The sequence below is a fragment of the Scyliorhinus torazame genome, chromosome 2, assembly GCF_047496885.1.
Source record: "Scyliorhinus torazame isolate Kashiwa2021f chromosome 2, sScyTor2.1, whole genome shotgun sequence".
NCBI lineage: Eukaryota > Metazoa > Chordata > Chondrichthyes > Carcharhiniformes > Scyliorhinidae > Scyliorhinus > Scyliorhinus torazame.
The window spans coordinates 360,543,549-360,558,592 of record NC_092708.1 but is presented as its reverse complement, the minus strand read 5'-3'; the positions used below and the strand labels follow the sequence as shown (position 1 = coordinate 360,558,592).

Here is a 15,044-nt window from a genome sequence, read left to right as displayed (position 1 = left end):
GCCTTGAGAGGGTCGGTACAAGGGCTCTTTAGGTGGTGGCAACCGTTCTTAGACTTTCTGGCAGAACGCTAGACATTGGTCAATGGCAGCAGCAGCTCGGGGGGGGGGGTGGGGGGGTTTACTTTATTTTTGTTTATGTTATTTACACTGGAGGGTCTGAGGGGAGTGTACACACCTGTTGTGTTAAGTCGGGGTGTTAATGTTAATTTATTTTTGTACAGGGCGGTGAGGGGTTTGGGGGGTTGCTTTTTTTAGATTGTGTTTTGTACTTAACCCTGTTGGGTTCTTTTATCTTTCTCATTTTGTTATTGATATTTTATGAAAACCCTTATTAAAAATTATTTTTTATAAATGTAGGCTCCGAGCTGTTCTTCAGTTGTGATTGTGGGAACAGCAAGTCTAATAATCTTGCAGTGCAAATTTTACTCTGGGGAAAAAACAAAAGCCGACGAGGGCAGTAAATATACTGAAAAAACAAATTGTTCATGGAGGGATTTGAATGTGACGATGAGCATTTTAACACTGCTCACATCATGTCATTGTAATCGTTGGAGAATTCAGTGGCATGAACATGTGTTAGCTTTAAAAGTTTTATTTCTCTCGTTGAAGACTGATTATAGACTTGGCAATCTGTGTCAAATATGTTTTTTGACTTCAGGGTGGAATGTATACTGCTCACCGTTCACTGCAAATGAGCAGGCAGTCGTGCACGAACAGATTGGTTGCCCTACATGGATGCTTTTCTGTTGACTCGATGTTCGCTTGCTGGATGTGTGCCAAAAGAGGGAGTCAAATAAGTCCTGAGTGTGGACACTAAGTATCCCTTGGTCTCTCAACTTTGTCCTTTGTGCTGAACAGTATCTCCTTTTTTGTGAGCTCTTTATCACGAAAGACAAACTCTTGACAGGTGAGATTAGTTTTGGTTTTCCTGAGCCATATGTAAAGTATAAATTTCTGCCAGCAAATGAGTACATTTTAACTTTAAGCTAGGCTTGTGGTATTTGGAAAGCAGCATCTGTGTTTCCTGCAAACTCGAGGCATAAGTTTTATTTCTTGTGTACGTCAGCTGTATCTCTGGTTAGATCAGCACATCTAAAGAAGAAGCGAAGGCAAAATAGGATCAAAGTAAATGGTATTGAGCAAATTTATGAACCAGTGTTTGACGCATCTTGTGGTTTCTTTGCTTGTTCCTGGTTAATAAAATAGATGAACTATGAAGTTCTAATAGTTGTTTCAGTAATATATTAACCAGTCCCTAAAAGCGTAGTGTTCTAGTAAATCAAATAGTTTTCAATCAACACTTCTGGTTGTGACCATTGTTATGGGTCCGGGTTTACAGAACCCCAAAAGTATTTCATGGAGTTCAACCGACCCACAGCTTTTAATAGATTGTGGTGTGGGAAGCACACGGCGTACTCTCCATGTGTGATACAGCAATTATGGACAAATGGTTTTTAAATCAAAACCGTGTTTATTCTATGAACTCAAGTTAACCTTTTAAAAAGAAACATTGAATATCTTAACACCCATTTCTTCAAAGATAAACCCAAAAACTACAACACTAAATAATCCTTCAAACTGTTCCTTTAAACATCCAAAAGACTTCAAACCTTCAAAAACAGACATGAGGTTACATTCAATATATTTATAGTCTTTGGATTTCAGACATCAACAGACCAGCTGTGTTTCTTCCTGCAGCTCTCAGCAAAACACACAGACACTCCCAGCTGCTTCCTAAAAATGAAAGCAGAAGTGAGCTCAGCTCCCCCCACCCTCTGACATCACTTCAGTAATATGATCAGCTCCATTTTTTAAAGGTACATTGCTTAAACATCCATTTCTTAAAGGTACTCTCACATGACACCTCCCCCCAAGAACAAAAAATAAACCATCAACTTCAAGATCGTTTCATTTTTCACCTTTGCACCACCAATTAAGAAATCACACAGTAAAAACACTTTACCAGTTCAAAAAAAAACACACGCAAACGGGTATAATAATATAGCCCATTTTTTTTCCCCGTTATCTTCCTCCAACTAAATCCTTCCCGATTGACAGTCCCTTTGAACAAGAAAGTCTCCGCACGATCCATCCATTCCTCTAGGCCTCGGAATTTCTCTTTAAAGTTAGATACTTCAGTTCAATCTCATCACAGAGTCCCTTGCACTTCTCCAATACAGGAGTATCGGTTACCACAGCTTTCAGGCAGTCAAATGCATGTTGAAACTCCGCTGTCCATTGAAACTTTTTATACGTTTCTTCAGCAAGTCCATCAGTGGAGCAATCACGCTACAAAACTCTTGCACAAATGTTCGATCAAATCCACTCATGCCACAAAATCAAATTATTTCCTGTTGTGTCGTGTCGAGGGTATAAACTCCCCAATAACTTTCGTTTTCACATACCGTGGGACCAATCGACCCTGTCCGATTGTATGGCCAAGGAAAGTGACTTGGGCTTTTCCAAATTCACTTTTGGCTAGGTTTATCATCAAACACGCCTCCTGAAGTCGATCGAATCACTCCATAAGATGTTTTAAATATTCTTTCCATGTCTGGCTGAAAACTACCAGATCATCGATATATATACCATCTGGAGTCACAGAAGCTGAAACCTCCTTCGCCCTTTCGGATAAAGGTACCTGCCAGTAACCTTTTTAAGTAAATCCACTTTGGAAATAAAAGCGGATTGTCCCACTTTCTCAATGCAATCCTCCAAATGTGGGATAGGATAAGAGTCCTTTCTTGTAACTGCATTCACCTTTCTATAGTCCTCACACAACCGTTGGGTACCGTCTGGTTTAGGTACCATCACTATGGGTGAGCTCCATTGGCTGCAACCGACTTCAATTATGCCATTTTTAAGCATACTCTCAATCTCTTTGTTAACCTGTGCCAATTTTAAAGGGTTAAGTCTATATGGAAGTTGTTTGATTGGATCAGCATTTCCCACATCTACATCAGGTATAGCCATTTTAGTATTTCCCAATTTGTCTCCACATACTTGGCCATGTGATATCAATAACTCTTTCAGGTCAGTTTCTTTTTTCCTCTGGAAGATAACTCAACAATTTATCCCAATTTTTAAGAACATCCTCGTTTTCCAATTTAATTTGAGGTATGTCAAATTCACAGTCATCTGGATTTGGTTTGTCACTTTGAGTTAGAATCATTAAAACCTCCTTTTTCTCTCCTTCCCTTTCAAAGTACCCTTTCAGCATATTCACATGACACTCTTGGTGAGTCTTCCTTCGATCTGGTGTTTTTAACCACATAATTCACCTCACTTAATTTCCTTTCAATCTGATACGGTCCACAAAATCTTGCTTTTAAAGGTTCACCTACCACTGGTAACAACACTAAACCTTTATCTCCACTGGCAAAACTACGAACTTTGGATTTCTTGTCCGCTACCCGTTTCATCATATTTTGTGCAACTTTTAAATGTTGTCTAGCCAATTCAACTCTATTTAATCGTTCCCTAAAATTTGACACTTAATCCAATAATGTAACTTCTGATATCTCGCCCACCAATTTTTAAAAAATCAATTTAAGTGGTCCTTTTAGCTCATGACCAGAAACTAGTTCAAAAGGACTAAATTTGGTTGACTCATTAGGTGCATCCCTAATTGCAAACAGTACGAATGGAATTCCTTTATCCCAATCCTCTGGATAATCTTGACACTATGCCCTCAACATTGTCTTTAATGTCTGATGCCACCTTTCTAATGCTCCCTGCAATTCTGGATGGTACGCAGTTGATTTAAATTGTTTTATTCCTAAACTATCCATAACTTCTTTGAATAACTTTTGAGGTAAAATTTGATCCGATGAATGTCTGTGGGTAGTCCACATCTAGTAAAGAATTTAAGTAACTCCTCCACAATCTTTTTAGCTGTAATATTAATTACTGGAATGGCCTCTGGAAACCTAGTAGACACATCCATTATAGTCAATTAAGATATTGATTTCCAATTTTTGTTTTAGGAAGCGGTCCTACACAATCAATTAAGACCCTTGTAAAAGGTTCCTCAAGTGCTGGAATGGATATTAAGGGTGCTGGTTTTATCACTGCTTGAGGTTTCCCTATCATTTGACATGTGTGACATGATTCACAAAATTTAACTACATCTTTATGTAGTCCAGGCCAATAAAAATGTTTCTGGATTTTTGCTTGAGTTTTCCTTGTCCCCAAATGACCTCCCACTGGTACCTCATGTGCCACTCGCAACACCTCCTTTCTATACCCTACCGGCAATATAATTGATGAACTTCTGCCCACTTTTCATCCGCCTGCATATGTACAGGTCTCCATTTTCTCATCAAGACATTACTTTTACGGTAATAACATTCTGATACACACTCAGATTCCTCTTGTGCGTATGCTTTCTGATACATCCATTTTATTTCTACATCTTTCTGTTGTAACTCTGCCAATTTTCCTGAACTAAAAATATCCGCCTCATCCTCCACCTGTTCTTGTTCTTTTTCAACCATCTGATCAAAAATTGTTTCTGATAGTTGCACTTCAACTTCATCTTCACTCTTTGATTCCTCCTTTTGTCTTAACCTGTGACTTTGCGACCTTGTTACTATACAATCTGGAAAAATCCCAGGATATTCGTCCTTCAACAATTCAGTTGTCTGATTTTCCACTGGCTTATCAACCACAGTAGGCATCACTCCCACCTGCGATCCAGCTATATTATTACCCAAGATAAACTGTATTCCTGGACAAGATAGTTTCTCTATTACTCCTACTACCACTTCACCACTCTTCACTGGACTTTCCAACCTCACCTTATATAATGGAACGCTACTCCTCTCACCCTGAATTCCACATTTTCTGGCAACATTCTTCCCAAACTACATAATTCCTCTTCTCTTACCATTAAAGATTGACTAGCTCCTGTATCTCTTAAAATTGTGACTTCTTTACCTGCTCCTCCTGATACACGAGTAAACTTTACCCACACAAGTAAATTCTTTAAAGAGATCTGGCACCTTCTTATCAATCACCTCTCGATCAGGCTGTACAATCTTTTGCACCTCCTTCGCTTCACTTGGGCTTTCCTTTGCCACTTTAACAAACCCCACTGACTTATCCTGTTTACCACATCAGCCTTCCCAGTGCTTTTCTTCAACCGCCAACACTGTGACTTTACATGGCCTAGTTTATTACAGTGAAAACATTTGAGCTTTTCCTTTCTTTTCCATCCTCCTGGATCTCTTTTTTTAATCTGAGGTACACTCTCCTTATTATCTCCCATCAGATCACCTTTACCTTTACCACTTGAGTATTTCTCATGTCCCCAGTTTCTAGCCCTCACAGGCTGAAACTGATGTTGGAAACCAAGCTTTGATTTATGAACTAATTCATAATCATCTGCCATTTCTGCTGCTAACCGTGCAGTTTTAACCCTCTGTTGTTCCACGTGAGTTCTCACTACATCAAGAATTGAATTTTTAAACTCCTCCAAAATTATAATTTCTCTGAGAGCGTCATACGTTTGGCCTATTTTCAAAGCCCTTATCCACCTATCAAAATTACTCTGAGCCTTTCAAACTCCATGAATGTTTGACCAAATTCTTTCCTTAAATTTCTAAACCTTTGTCAGTAGGCTTCAGGCACCAGTTCATATGCACCTAAGATGGATTTTTTTCACCTCCTCATATGTTCCAGATACCTCCTCTGCTAGTGATGCAAAGACTTCACGAGCTCTACCTACCAGCTTTGTTTGAATCAGTAATACCCACATGTCCTGTGGCCATTTCATTTGTTTACCTACCTTCTCAAATGAAATGAAAAAGGCTTCTACCTCCTTCTCATCAAACCTTGGCAATGCTTGGACACTCACTATCCTCATCACTATCATCCAACTGTACGTTTCCCTTTACATCTGCCAATTTTAACTGACTGTCATGTTTCTTGGCCATTTTCTGAAGTTCAAACTCTCTCTCTCTATCTTTTTTCCTGATCTGTATCTCCCTTTTTCTTTCTTTTTGTTCTGCTAGGGCAATTCTTTCTTTTCTCATTTCTTCTCTCTTTTTCCTCTCTTTCTTTTTCCTCTCTTTCGCATTCAAGCTGCTTTAATTCTTTCTCGTGTTCCATTTGCAACTGAATTTTTGCCATTTCCAATGAATCAAACTCTATCTCAGGCAACTCTAAATGCTTAACCACCGCCATAATTACCTCATTTTTTTGCATTTTGTCAGGTAATGTTAACTGCAATGTTTTTGCCAAATCTAACAGTCTGCTTTTAGTCTCTGTCCGTAAGGTACTGCATGTGACCGTCTCCATCCCCCAAAACCTCTGAGCCTCTGAAAGAGCCATTGTCCACAACACACTCCCCACTTAAACTACAATACCACATCTGAAAAGCAACCACAATATGCTCACCCCTCACTGTCTTTAAGTTTGTTAAGCCAATCCAGTCGATAGACTTTTATCCCCCTCGAGCCCCCAATTGTTATGGGTCAGGGTTTACAGAACACCAAAGTGTTTCATGGAGCTCAACCGACCCACAGCTTTTAATAGATTGTGGTGTGGGAAGCACACTGCGTACTCTCCAGGTGTGATACAGCAATTGTGGACAAATGTTTTTTAAAACAAAACCATGTTTATTCTATGAACTCAAGTTAACCTTTTAAAAAGAAAAATTGAATATCTTAACACCCATTACTTCAAAGATAACCCCAAAAACTACAACACTAAATAATCATTCAAACTGTTCCTTTAAACATCCAAAAGACTTCAAACCTTCAAAAAGAGACATTAGGTTACATTCAATATATTTACAGTCTTTGGATTTGCAGACATCAACAGACCAGCTCTGTGTTTCTTCCTGCAGCTCTCAGCAAAACACACAGACACTCCCAGCTGCTTCCTCAAACTGAAACCAAAAGCGGAAGTGAGCTCAGCTCTCCCCCCCCCCCCCCCCCCCCCCACCCTCTGACATCACTTCAGTAATATGATCAGCTCCATTTCTTAAATGTACATTGCTTAAACATTCATTTCGTAAAGGTACTCTCACATGACACCACGGAGTGAGTGGTGACATACAGGGTTGTTCCTGCTTAGTCACAGAAAAGGGCTCTTTTCACACCGATCCTGGTCGAATTTTGATGAAAAGGCGTAGGTGTATGTTAGAGGAGTAGTTTACCCCTGGAATGGTATGTCTCCTGATCGCCAGACCCGGCAGAAAGCAGTGAGAGATTTGGCTGGAAAGTTGAAACAGTCTGGTGCTGCAGAAACAGCCTCTTCCAGCATGCAGGCGGGGGATGGGCAAGCTGGAAAGCCCCAGATACTGGAACTGATTACTTTTATCAAGGAGGAATTCCATAAGCAGAGGAAAGAAATGCACGAGGATCATGCAAAGGCTACTGCAGAAGCACTGGCACCCCTGAAGAGTACTTTGGAGCGGATGGAGAGGTGTTTGAGGTGCAGGGGTCACCGATTCGGGAGATTGAAGGAGTGATCTCGGACCACAGCGATCATGTGGTGGCTCTGGAGGCGGAGGTGGGGCTCCTAGATGGCCTTTGTAAGATGTTGAGGGCACAGGTTGAGGAGCAGGAAAATACCTTGAGAAGACAGAACATGCGAATAGTGGGCCTGCCTGAAGGAGTGGAAGGTGTGAGTGCAACGAGGTACGTCTCGAGGATGCTGATGGGACTGGTGGCAGAAGGGGTGCCGGATAAGGCACCTGAAGTGGACCGAGTGCATAGGTCTCTGAGGCACAAGCCTAGAGCTGGGGAGCCGCCGCGGGCGGTGATCGTGAGGCTCCATAAATTTGTGGAGAAAGAGAAAATTTTACGGTAGGCCAGGGAGAAGCGTGGCTTCCACTGGGAGGGAAATAACGTCCGGATTTATCAGGACATTGGAGCCGAGTTGGCAAAACGGCAGGCAGGTTTCAACAAGGCCATGGCGGTGCTGTACCGGCGGCAGATCAGGTTTGGGGAACTCTACCCGGCAACATTATGGGTGACGTTCGGAGGCCGGGAGTTTTATTTTGAGACCCCAGAAGTGGCCGAAGACTTCATTAAGGAGCATAAACTGGGGGAGAACGGAGTGGACAATGCTTGGGAACCGGGGTGCTTGCACTATGTAATGGTCGGGAGCATGTTTGAAGTGGGTGTAGAGATTGGCGGATTTTTGCCCCTTTTTGTGGGGAGAAGGGGTTTCTGTTCAATGTTGAGATTGTAAGGAGTTGATGTGGGGATGGATGTTCCCAACCCCCCCCCCCTCCTGTTTTATGGGACTGTTTGTGTTTAACCTGTTTGTCTGCTTTTGGAGAAGGCTGCCTGGAGTTCAGGAGAAGTCCTTGTTTGGGTGGGGGAGGGTAAGGGGGGGGGGGGGGGGGGAAGAAGGGGAAGTGGGGGGGGGGGAAGAAGGGGAAGGGGAAAAGCGGGGGGGGGGGGGGGTTCTGCGACGTGGCAGGGGGTGAGAGATGACATGGTCAAGGGCGAAGAAAGGGGCCATCTGGGATGGGTTCGGTACAGAGTGGAATTAAAGGGGCAGGAGTTAAGTGGGGAAGATGTTGGACAGTAGAGGGGATTGGAGGCACAAGGGTAATCAGTAATTTTCTGAAGGTAAGGGTGGTAACGTGGAACATCCGGGGACTGAATGGGCCGGTTAAAAGTTTGCGGGTGTTCACACACCTCAGGAGCTTGAAAGCGGGGGTGGTCTTTTTGCAGGAGACACACCTCCGTGTGAAGGACCAGGTTAGGTTAAGGAAGGGGTGGGTTGGGCAGGTTTTTCACTCGGGGGTTTGATTCGAAATCGAGGGGTGTGGCGATTTTAATAAGCAAATAAATGGGATTTGTGAGTGTGAAGGAGGTGAGGGATCCAGGTGGGAGATATGTGATTTGTGAGTGGGGTATTGGAAGGGGCACTGGTGGTGTTGGTAAATGTGTATGCCCCAAATTGGGATGATGTGCGTTTTATTAGGGGGTTACTGGCAGCAATCCCGGATTTGGCCACGTACTAGTTGATCATGGGAGGAGATTTTAACTGTGTCCTGGAGCCGAGGGTGGATAGATCGAGCCCCAGGTCGATGGGTAGGCTACGAATGGCAAGGGAGCTGTGGGGGGGTTTATGGTGAGGATGGGTATGGTGGATCCATGGTGCGTTCAGAACCCAGGGGGAAGGGAGTATTCCTTCTTTTCACACATCTATAAGGTGTATTCGAGGATTGATTACTTTGTAGTGAGTCGGGAGATTTTGGTTGGGGTGGAGGGGGCAGAGCATGCGGGGACAGTTATCTCGGACCATGCAACCCACTGGCTGGATATTTGGTTCAGTACGGGACGAGAGCAGAGTCTGGGGTTTGACTCGGGGTTGTTGGCGGATGGAGGTTTTTGTGATAAGATGCGGTTGGCGATTAAGGATTGTGTGGAGTTCAGTCAGAATGGGGAGGTGTCGGCGGACATTTTTTGGGAAGCACTGAAGGCAGTGGTCCGGGGAGAAATTCTCATTTACGGTTTGTGCGAATAAGGAAAGGAGGGCGAGACATGACCATTTAGTGAGCGAGATAGTGGCGGTGGACAGGGAATATTAGAGGGTGCCCACCGTGGAGGGTTTGGCGAGGAGGAAATAGTTGCAGGGGCAATTTGACCAGCTGACAACGGGGAGGGCGGTAGGGCAAGAGGGGTGCAATACAAGTATGGGGAGAAGGCGAGCCACATGCTGGCGCACCAGCTGCGGAGGCAGGCTGCGTCCAGGGAAATATTGAAGATCTGGACTGGGGCTGGGGATGTGGTGTCAGAGCCAGGGAAGATAAATGAGGCATTTAGAGAGTTTTACCAGGGACTTTATGAGGCAGACCCAGGAGGAGAGGAGGGAGACATGGGGTGGTTTCTGGATGAGCTGCAATTTCCCCAGGTGGAGGAAGCAAAGAGGCAGGTGTTGGAGGAGCCCCTGGGGCTGAGGGAGGTGCTGGATAGTATCAGGGGTATGAAGTCGGGGAAGGCCCCTGGGCCGGATGGGTACCCGGCAGAATTTTATAAGGAATTTGCAGCGGACCTGGCACCACATCTGTTAGGGGCGTTTAATGAAGCACTGGAGAAGGGGGAGTTGCCGGAGACGATGAAGCAGGCAGTAATCACACTAATCCCCCCAAAAGGGAAGGATCCGGTGGAATGTGGGTCGTATAGACCCATATCACTATTGAACACGGATGTGAAAATATTGGATAAGGTGGCGGGGGGGGGATGGAGGATTGTGCCCCGGGGGTGGTTGCAGAAGATCAAACTGGCTTCGTGAAGGGCAGGCAGCTTGCGAGTAATATAAGACAGCTGTTGAATGTGGTGATGAATCCGTCGAGAGCTCTGGTACAGGGTGTGGTGGTGTCCATGGACGCGGAGAAAGCATTTGATTGGGTGGAGTGGTGGTACTTGTTCGAAGTTTTGGGAAGGTTTGGGTTTGGGCCGAGATTTGTGGTGCGGTTGCTGTATGGCACCAAGAGCGAGGGTGAAGACGAATGATATGAGCTCACGAAGCTTTGACTTACACAGGTGTACGAGGCAGGGGCGCTGTCGCCGCTGCTGTTTGCGCTGGCCGTAGAGCCATTGGCGATGGATCTCAGGGGGTCGGCAGAGTGGCAGGGGATAATGAGGGGACAGAGCGAGCATCGGGTGTCGCTCTATACCGATGACCTCTTGCTGTATGTTTCGGATCCGTTGGAGAGTATGGGAAGGATTATGGGCCTGTTGGGGAGGTTTGGAGGGTTCTTGGGATACAAGCTGAATGTAGGGAAAAGCGAGCGGGATATTCCCGGTGAATGAGCTGGCACAGCGGGCTAATTTAGGGGGGATGCCATTTACGGTAGCGAGGGATAGGTTTAGGTATTTGGGGATTCAGGTATCGAGGGAATGGACGGGGCTCCATAAGTGGAACTTAACGAAGCTGGTGGAGGAGGCCAGGGAGGATCTTAAGAGGTGGGATACACTGCACTTAACGTTGGCAGGGAAGGTCCAAGTGGTGAAAATGAATATTCTGCCAAGGTTCTTGTTTATCTTTCAGGTTCTCCCGATCATTATACCAAAGGCCTTTTTTCGGAAAGTGGACACAATCATCTCTGACTTTGTATGGGCGGGGAAGGTGCCGAGGGTGGGGTGGACCCTGCTGCAGAGGCAGCAGGGGAGTTGACGTTGCCAAACTCACTTCATTATTATTGGGCGGCGAATGTGGACAAGGTGCGGCGGTGGTGGGAAGGAGAAGGGGTAGAGTGGGTTAGGATGGAGGCGGAATCTTGTAAGGGGTCTAGTTTGAGGGCTATGGTGACGGCAGCATTGCCAATGGCCCCGAGTAGGTATTCAGGGAGCCCAGTGGTGCAGTCCACTTTGGGAGTGTTCGCGAAGATATGGAATCAGCTGAGGGGGTGTTGAAGGGGTGTCGGAGTTAACGCCGCTGTGTGAGAATCATGGGTTTGAGCCGGGTGGGATGGATAGTGTATACAGGAGGTGGAGGGAAGTGGGGCTGGTCAAGGTGAGGGATTTCTATTTGGAGGAAGGGTTCGCCAGTCTGGAGGAGCTAAGGGAGAGGGTAGAGCTGCCGAGGGGGAGTGAGTTCAGGTATCTACAGGTTAGGGACTTTGCACGAAAGGTCTGGATGGGGTTCCCTAGATAGTCCGGGATACACCCTGCTGGAGCAACTGCTGCTTCCGGATGTGGAAGGGGAGGGAAGAAATGGGGATATATATAAGTGGCTGGGGAGCAGGGAGGCGAGCGGGTGTTGAAGATCAATGGGAAGCGGAGTTGGGAATGGAGGTCAATTGGGGAGTATGGAGTGAGGCACTGCGAAGGGTAAGCGGGACCTCTTGTGCAAGGATGAGCCTGATACAGTTTAAGGTGGTGCACAGGGTTCATATGACTCGGGCGAGAATGAGTGGGTTCTTTTGGGGGGTAGCAGATGAGTGCGAGAGGTGTGGGCGGGGGCCAGCGAATCATGCGCACATATTTTGGGGTTGTGAAAAATTGGGAAGATTCTGGGCGGGAGTGTTCGCGATCTTAGCCAGGATAGTGGGGGAGGGAGTGGACCCAGACCCTTGGTGGCGATATTTGGGGTTTCATGAAAGCCGGAGCTCATGGAGAGGAGGAAGGCTGATGTCATGGCCTTCGCCTCTCTGATTGCAAGGCGATGAATTGTGCTGGAATAGTGGCCGGCATCGCCATTGGGGGTAGCAGCATGGTTGGGTGACCTGTACAACTTCCTGCGGTTAGAGAAGATAAAGTATGAGTTAAGGGGCTCAGTGGGGGATGTTTGTGACCGTGTTTAAGGAGCTGTTCGTCGCCGGGGGTGTGGGGGATGGGTGGAGGGGGGGGTGGTGTACAAATTGTATAGTTGATTGTTGGGAAGAATGTTTCCCGGGGTGTTTATTTGCTGTAACCTACTTTGATACAAGTTTGAACAAAATGCGTTTTTAAAACAAAATAATAATTTTCAATCACTCAGCTCGTCTGCTAACAGTCTATGATTGACCCAATCCAGCCTACTATACATTGGTTGAATTTTAGCTATACCACCCTGAATCCATGTTATTCAGAAAATATGAATTTTCTTTATTGTGCAGTGCATGGCATATTTTTGGCAGGTGATCATTTTATAAACCGGCTGCACTGATGGCTTGAAATTTTTAATGTGATAATTGGGAGCGCTGTTTGATCATTGTTCAACGGATTTTGTTAAGTGCAGCATTTTAAGGATGCAATAATAAGCTTGTGTACATTCTGACTAAGATTTGATGACCCATTACGCTGCTTCCACAGATGGTGTTTTACATTGAAGCTTGTGAATCTGGATCAATGATGATAGACCTACCAGAGGACATTAATGGTATGAAAATCATAGTAGTTTAAGTTGGGTGGGAGTTATAAAACTTATCATAATGCCAGAAAGACCGTTTGATATGAATTGACGTTTTTGTTTTGTGAATACGGCGCACTGTCTCAAATCCATTGTCCAAAAACAGGAGTTGTCTGAAAACCCGACCTTTTTAGAATGTGCCATGCGTCAATTTTAATTTTTTTTAAATAAAAAAAAAACCTACCTGGGCAATTCAACTAGGTGCTCCATTGACGCTGTATGACTCCAGACTAATTGACTCCTTTGCCGCTCACTCATTGGTCTATTCCCACATTCCGAGTGACCTGTGACCCAAACCACCTGACCTGAAATCCAGAAAGATCTGAAATCTGGCACAGCCTCGATCCTAAGGTTGTCGGTTTTGAGAGACAGCCAATAAAAATATTTCAAGGTACCAAGTGTACATTTGCTTTACATATTAAGGCCTTCTCATTTTTTCCAGGGTCTCTATAAGCTGATTTATTATTTAAAAAATCAAGTGTTCATGCAGAGCTTGAGTTTAACCAACCTTTTGCACAGAAGGCTAATATTATTGTGATTGTTGTCTCTTATTGATATTGATGCATGCAGCATTATGTAAATAACATTTTAGTTTTTGATATGTTTCACAGTAAATACAATATATGGTGTAATAAATCCATCTTAGTCGAATTTAAAAATTGGACTCCGCTAATAGTTGTCTTTGCATACATCAGACATCATTCCCTGACTAAATATGTCTCTTAATGATTCATTATTGGTCATTAGGAACTGTGTAAGTATGCTTCTCTGTTTCTTTGCTTCCCATAAATGAGCCAGGGTCTGTCTGTATCTCTGACCGTCACCATACGGGTAGTTGCAACCAGGGTCTCATGGGAGGAAAGTGCTTGGGTTTAACACAACAGATTGTCCAGTTATAAATATGGTTTCTGCTGTACATATTCCCAGGAGTGCTCAACCCAGCTGTCAAATCATCAACACTTCCTTATTAACCCAATTGCACTCATTCTTGGTTGCACAGTACCCCAGATGTGGAGTCGCCAATGCCTTGTACAATTGTAGCAAGATTTCCTCATTCTTGTATTCTAACCACTATTCAATAACGGCAAAATGCCATTTGTCTTTCTAATTGCTTGTGTACCGCATGCTAATTTTACTGCTCATTGTATAATTACACCTCCATCTCTGAGCATTTCAAAGTTTCACCACTTTAAAAATATTCTGCTTTTTTATTCTTTCTACTATTATTATAATAATCTCACACTTCTACAAATTCATACTCCATCTGCCACCTTGTTGCTCACTCATCAACCTGCCCATATTTCGTTTGGCCTCTGTATCTTCCTCACAGTTTAAATTCTTACATGGCTTTGAATTGACAGCAAAATTAGATACATTACTCAAGATCTCTCCGTTAGTCACAGCCTGCTAACTTGTGTCCCATTTATCACTACTTTCTTCTTCCTGTCCTTTAACCAATCCTCCATCCATCTTGCCCCCAACTCCATGAGGCCATTTAATAATAACCTTCTGTGTGGCACCTTATCAAATGCCTTTTGGAAATCCAAGTATACTACATTATTAATTCCATTTTATTTGCCCAGCATACTTAAAAAACATTAACGATTTCTCAAAACGACGTTGATGCTGCCTGATCATACTATGATCTTGGTGCATTGGGAAAACGCTGGAATCTGATGTTAGGCTAACTGATTTGTAGAGCCCTATTTTATCTCTCTCCTGGAATAGTGGTGTTAATTTGCTACCGTTCAATCTACTGGGACTAGTCTGGGATCTAAGGAATTTTGGAAAATCATAAGCCATGCGTTCACCATCTCTGCAGTTACCTCATTTTAATATCATTGGATATAGGCCATTAGGAGAGAACATGTTGGTTTTTAGTCCTTGAGTTTTTGTAATACTTTTTCTCTGCTGAGATTGATTCTTGCTGAAAACGATAGACAGAAAGAACATGTACACACATTGTATGTATACACATTGTACTTGTTTCTGCTAAGCAAGATGAGTGATGGTCATTTGCTGATTCTTTACCCAGGGCAATTCCTTGGCCATTGAGATCAAGTTGCCTGGTTTAAATTTCAAACAATGCATGGCAGTTATTTATCAGTCACCATCAACTGGTGCATTCCCCATGGCAGTGCCTCTAGCAATCCAGTCCATTTGCCAACCAGTTGGCATTCTCT

At 44.1% G+C, this 15,044-nt stretch overlaps 1 protein-coding gene and 1 long non-coding RNA gene across 4 annotated transcripts in view; one reads left to right on the top strand and one right to left on the bottom strand.

Moving 5' to 3' along the window:
- The window catches only part of LOC140404037 (uncharacterized), a 60,823-nt gene that overhangs the window by 14,850 nt on the left and 30,929 nt on the right, over positions 1 to 15,044 (bottom strand). The window lies entirely within an intron of this gene.
- The window catches only part of lgmn (legumain), an 88,493-nt gene that overhangs the window by 53,996 nt on the left and 19,453 nt on the right, over positions 1 to 15,044 (top strand). For all 3 annotated transcript variants that reach the window (XM_072492364.1, XM_072492373.1, XM_072492382.1), the window contains exon 8: positions 12,765 to 12,831. In XM_072492364.1, coding sequence (XP_072348465.1) covers positions 12,765 to 12,831 — 67 coding nt within the window. The remainder of the gene's footprint in view (positions 1 to 12,764; positions 12,832 to 15,044) is intronic.